Source organism: Carassius auratus, unplaced genomic scaffold, assembly GCF_003368295.1.
Source record: "Carassius auratus strain Wakin unplaced genomic scaffold, ASM336829v1 scaf_tig00014999, whole genome shotgun sequence".
Taxonomy (NCBI): Eukaryota; Metazoa; Chordata; class Actinopteri; order Cypriniformes; family Cyprinidae; genus Carassius; species Carassius auratus.
The window spans coordinates 1-7583 of record NW_020524535.1 but is presented as its reverse complement, the minus strand read 5'-3'; the positions used below and the strand labels follow the sequence as shown (position 1 = coordinate 7583).

The 7583-nt window shown below is 45.0% G+C and overlaps 1 protein-coding gene and 1 pseudogene across 3 annotated transcripts; one reads left to right on the top strand and one right to left on the bottom strand.

Moving 5' to 3' along the window:
- On the bottom strand, positions 1 to 2659 carry LOC113074523 (solute carrier family 25 member 47-B). 3 transcript variants are annotated; one of them, XM_026247361.1, is made up of 6 exons: positions 1923 to 2659; positions 1758 to 1801; positions 1603 to 1674; positions 1023 to 1205; positions 684 to 933; positions 1 to 570 (listed from the first exon to the last, which is right to left on the bottom strand). In XM_026247361.1, the coding sequence occupies exons 1-6, from the start codon at positions 1957 to 1959 to the stop codon at positions 293 to 295; spliced, it is 864 nt and encodes a 287-aa protein (XP_026103146.1). In that variant the 5' UTR covers positions 1960 to 2659; the 3' UTR covers positions 1 to 292. The 3 variants fall into 3 exon arrangements, with proteins under 3 accessions (XP_026103146.1, XP_026103149.1, XP_026103147.1); XM_026247364.1 differs by having other exon boundaries at positions 1023 to 1200; positions 1603 to 1801; XM_026247362.1 differs by lacking the exon at positions 1758 to 1801 and having other exon boundaries at positions 1603 to 1718.
- Positions 2660 to 3126: 467 nt separating this feature from the next.
- On the top strand, positions 3127 to 6671 carry LOC113074522 (mitochondrial basic amino acids transporter-like; annotated as a pseudogene).
- Positions 6672 to 7583: the final 912 nt, after the last annotated feature.

Here is a 7583-nt window from a genome sequence, read left to right as displayed (position 1 = left end):
CATTCTGACGGCACCCATTCACTGCAGAGACACTGATGCAATGCTACATTTCTCCAAACACACTCATCTACATCTAGGATGATGTTCATTTTCGGCTGAACTATTGATTTCAACATTCATGATGCACAGACGTCTGGAGGTAGACACTTCGAAACACACTCAGATATATATTAATAGAGAGGAGAAATATTCACTCTGAGCTTCTGCAGCTCCTAATAAAATCACAGAAACGCTTCCGCTCACAAACGTCCAGCAAACACTGAAGCAAAGCGTCCTCATGTGCAGAGAAGATCTATGACGGCGAGCGCAGAAAACGAACAACCAGTTCATACACGGCGAAGACGGACATGTTGACCGGAAAGGCCCGGATGCAGTTGACCGTCAGACCTCTGAAGAGAACCGCGATGCCTTCGCTCCTCACGCTGTGTGAGAGACAGTGGAAGAAGCCTCTGTAGAAGCGGCCGCTCACGCCGGACACCTGCAGACGGGCCTTGATCACATCCATCGGTGTCCCCACGGCCCAGCCACACAACCCCGACACACCGCCGGCCAGAAGAACCACCGTCCAGCCTGCAGCGACCGCAGACAACACATCACACACACGTGTACTAATGCTAGCAGATGAAGTGCATCACATGAACAGGTGAATGTGTGTTGTGGAGGTTGTGTGTGTTGTGCTGCACCTGGCCGGCTGCTGTCTGTGGAGCGCAGGGCATCACAGATGATGTTGTACGTGAGGAAGTAAGTGGCGAAGGAGGGTCCGTCACGCAGCGCTAAAGCAGCAGAGCCCTTGTAGAGCCCCAGCAGACCCTCGTCCCGAGCGATGCTCAGCAGACAGTGGAGCGGCCCGCGGTACCTGAGCCTGGAGCCCGGCAGCTCGCTCTGACACTGAAGACGCACTTTCACGATGTCTGCGGGAGACATCACCAGCACCTGAAGCAGAAGAACACAGCTGACTCACACACACACACACACACACACACACGAGGACCAGTGCCTGAGAGCTGAGGAACACACAGCACCTGAGCGACGCCTCCAGCAAACCCCGACACAAATAAATCAGCTTTCCGGTGCGCCTCGGCTGTGCTTCTGTGCCGCAGCTCCTGAAGCAGGTGCAGGACGTTCCTGTAGGTGCCGAACACCAGCGAGGAGCTGATGGAGACCGTGCTCAGCGGCATGGACATCCCACGGTAGAAACCACTGACCTCAAACACACAGCAGACATTAAACATAGCAAGAGTATCCAGAAACTCTCACGTGATCTCCCTTTTGTTTAAAAGTTTACACACCCTTTGCAGAATCATCATCATATTATTATTTCGTCCCATAGACTACACGTAAACTTCTATTTTGTAAAATGTAATTTCATCATCCCTCTTATTTTGTTAAAATGGTAACACTGTTTCCATTAGTTAATGCTAATGCATCATTAAACAATACACAAACAATCTTTGTTAATGTTTATAAAACCACAGTCGTTCAGTGTTAGTTCATGTTAATTCACTGTGCATTAACTAATGTTAACAAGCACAACTTTTGATTCTAGTAATGCATTAGTGCATGGTGACTGCTGGATGGTTGTGTGTTTGTGCAGAGACTCACTCCTTCAGTCCTGCAGGTTCTTCTCACACACTCCCAAACCCCCGAGTCACGTGTCTGAGTCTGCATCCTCACCTGCAGCATCCATCACTGTTACACACCTGATACAGTACCTGCAGCTGATGAAGATGAGGAGGAGGAGGATGAGGATGGTTTACCTTCACTGTGTCCAGAGGATACCCCACCGCCACTCCAAAAGCCCCTGATTATACAGATCACACATCCTCATCACGGAGAAATAACATACACACACACACACACACGCACGCACGCACACACGCACACACACACACACACTAAAACAGCTGATTTACACCACTGACCTCCGACAGATCCGGCGACGAAATCCGCGAGATGCATCACGACCGGAGCCAGCAGAACCGATCACACAGAAGAACCGGAGCCGATCCGAATCATCACAAGGAATCGGTACCGATCCGAATCATCAGAAACGATCCGCACCGGTCAAGCAGAAGCATCGGAATCATCCGGTTCGACCCGCCGCCAAACGCCGTTTAACGAACTGATGATGATTGTTCAGAAGACAGAGATGTAGAGAAGCGTGTGTGTGTGTGTGTGTGTGTCGCTGTCGTCACTCAAGGTCACGATCACCTTCAGAAACGCGTGTTCTGAATCACCGATGGCGTGTAACAGTGACGCGTGGATCTGCGCCGATGCTCGGCTCCTTTGATGCTCTGTGATTCACTGTAGCGCGGGAATATCATCAGGATCAGATCAAAAGACACCGGCGACAGACACACAGCGCTCCTGTTCCTGCAGTGACCGCGGAGCGGCGCTGTTCTTCATCGCCTCACACCACTGACGATGACGATGATGATGAAGAAGAGTTAAAGGACAAGAGTCACATTCGCTCTGTCACGTGTTACAGTGTACGTGTACAGCTTCGGTACTGTAAACGCCTCTCAGCCAATCAGATCCCGACCGGTTTTATTAATAAACAGCTAGCGCATTATTGTTTGTTTATATTTTAACAACACGGCTATTTTCATGAACAGAAACAGGTCAAATACATGCATGCATAAATAAATAATAAATTAACAAACAGGATAATAATTATATAAATAAACATAAAAATTATTTACTAAAGCTGTTTAAAGTTTATATTTGATTAAAAACTAAAATACAATAAAATAATAATCCAAAATAATTAAATCGGACCTCACAAAAGTCAACCGAACAGAAAATAAATGTTTAAATCAATTTTTTTTTTAAATGACGAGTGTTTATTCACTTTTGTTTGTTTTAGTTATTTTAGTTCAAGTTAAACTGAATTAAAATGAGAAATGTGGTTTTGACAACAAATATTTTCAATGTTTTTCATTACAAATAATTGTATTTCAAATACAAACTTTTATGTTTATGTCTTAGTTCACTATAATAAACCAGACGTAAGCATTAACATTCATTTTCAGTAATCAATAACAGATTATAATTATTAAGCATTCTTTCTATTATTATTATTATTATTATTATTATTATGTAATTGCTGATTAACATGAACCTGCTTCATATTTATAATGTACAGAACTAAATCACGGTGAGCTGAAGTTCTGAGTGTTTTACTCTCTCTTTTACTCAGTAGTGCATGTATGAGCCTTGACGATGATGATGATGATGATGATGATGGGGGTGTTTCTTCATCCTGGAGCTTCTATTGGTCACAGATGGACTTTCCCCTTCATATCAACTTCATTCAGTAAAAATAGCCACACAGACGCAGCAGCTGCTCACGAGCGCAGACGTCCAGCGACTGACCGACACTGCTGGACGAGGATCAGAGCTCACAGACACTCATCATCTTCATCATCTTCATCATCATCATCTGAGGAATGGCTCTGGACTTTGTCGCAGGATGTATTGGAGGTAAAATGCTCTTCAACTGTCTGAGGATCAGAACACACTCACTGAAACACTGAGTCAAACATCTAATCTAGTTGCTGAAATAGAGAACAGCTCACTGGTTATACTGGTAACTGGTTACTAGCTACCCGTTCTGTGCTCTCAGCTCACTAACATCATCAGGTAATGTCATCAGGTAGTTTAATACGAGCGACTGAAGAGAGAATAAACAATCATTCTGATCTGAAACGTGTGTAATCTGAGTGTGACACGTCATCATGAATCCTTCTCATGCTGAATCAGACAATCATTCTGATGAGAACTGAAGCTCGTTAAACAGGAGTGATCTTGAGAAGCACCAAGACTTTCTCCAGAGTTCTGCTGATGATTGTGTGATGAATGACGCTTTCATTCGCTGGGGTCAAGGCTGAAGAGCTGACCCCAAACACACACAAACAGAACCGGGCTGAGGTCACGGAGACGGTCAGAAATCGCCCCAATCTCACTCTCAGTCGTTCATGTTTCAGGAGCCGCAGGTGTGCTGGTCGGACATCCGTTTGATACGGTCAAGGTACGTCCGCTTTGACTAAACTATTAAACTCATCACAACTGCTGAATAAAAGGTTCTCTGGGGAACCAAAAATGGTTCTTCCGACACTCTTAAAAATCAAGATTCTTCATTGGTGCTTCCGTGTAGAACCTTTAACAGCCATTGAAGCATTTCTTCACTCTATATTTTTGTTTTAACATTTTTTTTATTTTTGGGGGGAAATATGAAAACCATATATTTTTAATTTTTGATACACTTTAATATAATACTGTTGGGTATAATGCATCATTTTCTGATGGCCCATGGCTCTACATATTAAAGAGTTTGGGCTCCTCTGGCCAAAACCCCTTTTGGAAACTTTATTTTTAAGAGTGCATCTACTATTACAGCTGGTCATAAACCCTGGACGCATGTGCACTAACTGACCACACTCAAAGTCTTTAATATCTGCTCTGTTTCTGTATTCATGCTTTGACAAATCGCCATCTATTATATTGTATAATCAATTAAAATATATGCACAACTGTCAATAACATTAATTTTTACCGTTTGTGCTTGAGCTTTGGTTGTTCCTGTAAAACACTACAGAAAGGCACCTGCCCGAACAGACAGAAGTCCTGAATGCAATGCAAGTAACTTCAGATAAAAGCACCTTCTGAATGCGTAAATGTGCTTTAATCAAGTCCTCACCTGCATTAGAAAGCATCAGCTGAGACACAGAACGCCTGAACTGTATTGTGTTGAGTATTAAGGGCTGTTATTATGCCTGTTTCTGTGAATGTTGTTGTGTATTCTGTCATGCTGTCATTAAACTAACCCTTCTCTAAAACTCAAAGTGTGTGTGTTGTACTTAAAGGCAAAGGGCAAGACACAGAAAGATCTGGTTTTGATCGAGTCCATGGCCTCCTCACGTGAGGTCGAGTATTAATCACATAATCAGCCGTTTGAGCCGTAATATCTCACGTCTTGCCTTGGTGTCTTTGTTCTGATCATGAGTTCACAGCTGAAGGGTCTTTTACAGCAAAAGTGTCACTTTGTTGTAGATGAGAGCGAGGCTGTTACACCGGCCGCTCGGAGGTTAACCTCGTAAGTAAAGACCAGGTCCTTCCTCTCTTTCCACTGGACTGGGATCTGATTGAATATGGTCTAAGCATCAGCAGCTCTAGATTCATTCTCTTCTGTGTGTTTTCTGCTGTGTTTGATGTGTCTGATCACAGCAGGTGTAATGTTTTCTAGGTGCGACTGCAGGTCCAGAGCGTGGACAAGCCCCTGTACCGCGGCACCTATCACTGCTTTCAGTCCATCGTCCGTCAGGAGTCGGTCAGTACAGGGTTAATCATTTTGATCAAAAATTAAGAAGATGCTCTTAAAACATGGGTTTGGAATGGAAAGACTCAATGGATGTTAAAGGCTCTTAATGGAATAAACTATGTCAATAAAGAACTTTTATTTAGAAGAAAACAGTTCTTTACATCATTAAATATAATGTTCTTCACAGTAATGGTTCTTTAGAGAAACTGTTAACCGCAAGGTGCTTTTTATGGTTCCTACACATGTAGAACCTTTACCATCTTTACCTTTACTTTCCCTTCTACAAAAGGTTCTTTATAGAGGAAAAGGTTGTTTAGACTTGTTTGATGTTTTTTAAAGAACTGATCACTGAAGGGTTCACTGTGGAAGTTGTATTTTGGGGAGCGTATCCTCTCCAGGAACACGCATCAGTCGGACGGTGTTGATGTGCTGCAGCTTCAGTAACGCTGAGATGTTTGACCCCAGGAGATACTGGAGACTCACATGCCGAGCTAAATCCAGCACAGGGAACATCTATATCTGTCTGTGTGTGGAGAGGCGAGAGGTTTCGGGTTCCCAAGGCGTTAACCCTTCACACTCTGTCTGTTTGTGGTTTGGCTGCAGATGCGGGGTCTCTATAAAGGCATCGGATCACCCATGATGGGCCTGACCTTCATCAACGCCATCGTGTTCGGCGTGCAGGGGAACGCCATGCGTATGTTGGGTGTGGACACCCCTGTGCACCAGTTCCTGGCGGGAGCAGCGGCCGGACTCATCCAGTGTGTGATCTGCTGCCCGATGGAGCTGGCCAAGACACGCATGCAGATGCAGGGGACGGGCGAGAAGAGCGCCTCCAGGAGGATGTACAGGAACTCTCTGGACTGCCTGATCCGCATCCACCGGAAGGAGGGAGTCCGAGGGATAAACCGAGGAATGGTGACCACCGTCATCCGCGAGACGCCCGGCTTCGGCGTCTACTTCCTCACCTACGATACTCTGACGCGAGCGCTGGGCTGCGACGGCCGACGACGGATACATCATTCCCAAGCTGCTCCTGGCGGGCGGCATGTCGGGAATTGGCGTCCTGGATCTCCACCTATCCGTGGACCGTCATCAAGTCCCGCCTCCAGGCGGACGGAGTGGGCGGAGCCAACAGGTACGACGGCATCATGGACTGCGTGCGTCAGAGCTGGAGGAGGGAAGGATGGAGGGCCTTCACTCGAGGCCTGACCTCGACTCTCTTGAGAGCGTTTCCCGTCAACGCCACAACCTTCGCCACCGTCACGCTCTTCCTCATGTACATGCGCGAGGATGATGAGGGTGTGAAGGACTGCGAGGCGATGCGGCGAGTCTGCAGCACAGCAGCCTGTGACTCAGAGACCTGGAGAAAGACTCGGATCGTCTTGAGATGAGAGCACAGATTTACTGCACGATAGACTCTGATTCTGTGATACAGAGAGAGAGAAACGTCAGTGAACGCTGAACAATGACCTCGCATCATCTCTGCATGGACCGTACGCTGAATTATTGGATGAGGATTCCCAGATCAGCATCCGTAGAAACATCTGGTGCTGATGAAGGATGAGAGTGACGCACCGAATGAGAGGTCGAACCGTGACGTGTCTGAAGCTCATTCTCCACAGTCAGAAACATCATGCTAAAAATGGTTCCTTCTGCTGGACAGAACACGGTGAAGACACGACTGTACATTATATGGAGAGCATATGGTTCACGGGTTTGATTTCCAGGAAACACAAGGGCTGTAAAATGTTAAATCGTGTACCTCGAATGCAATGTAAGTTGCTTTGGATAAATGCATCTAATAAAATGCATACATGTAAATATCAGCATCTCAGAGTAGCAATATGTGCTCTTAAAGTACTACTATGCAATTTTAGGGCTAAATAAAATGCAAAGTTGTGTAATTGTTATTGAATCTTTACATGCACCTAGTTCCTGGCATGACTGTAATTGACATATTCCTGTATATATGATATATGTGCATCATTTGTTATTATGAATGTAAATAGAATTGAATGAGGGCTTTAGCAGACAGATAACTGATCAAGGGTCATCAGTGCTTTTGATCCATGAAGCTCAAGGGAAAATGACCGTTCAACATTCAATAAATATGGAAACACATTAACTCATATTTGTCTCTCATTTAAAGGGTTAACTGTGTGGAGAAAACTGACCATCATACACTCAATGACTTCAGGTGTTATTCTCAGTCTCTATCTGGACAATTATTTCATAGAGAAAATCACAGTGTATGATGGACACA

Bases quoted from the DNA above. Each gene is read 5' to 3' on its own strand.
- LOC113074523 (XM_026247361.1), bottom strand. From the start codon at position 1,959: ATGCATCTCGCGGATTTCGTCGCCGGATCTGTCGGAG. The intron at 1,802-1,922 runs GTCAGTGGTGTA...CTGTATAATCAG, and splicing joins CGTCGCCGGATCTGTCGGAG to GGGCTTTTGGAGTGGCGGTG. The intron at 934-1,022 runs GTGCTGTGTGTT...CTTCTGCTTCAG, and splicing joins TTGCTGGAGGCGTCGCTCAG to GTGCTGGTGATGTCTCCCGC.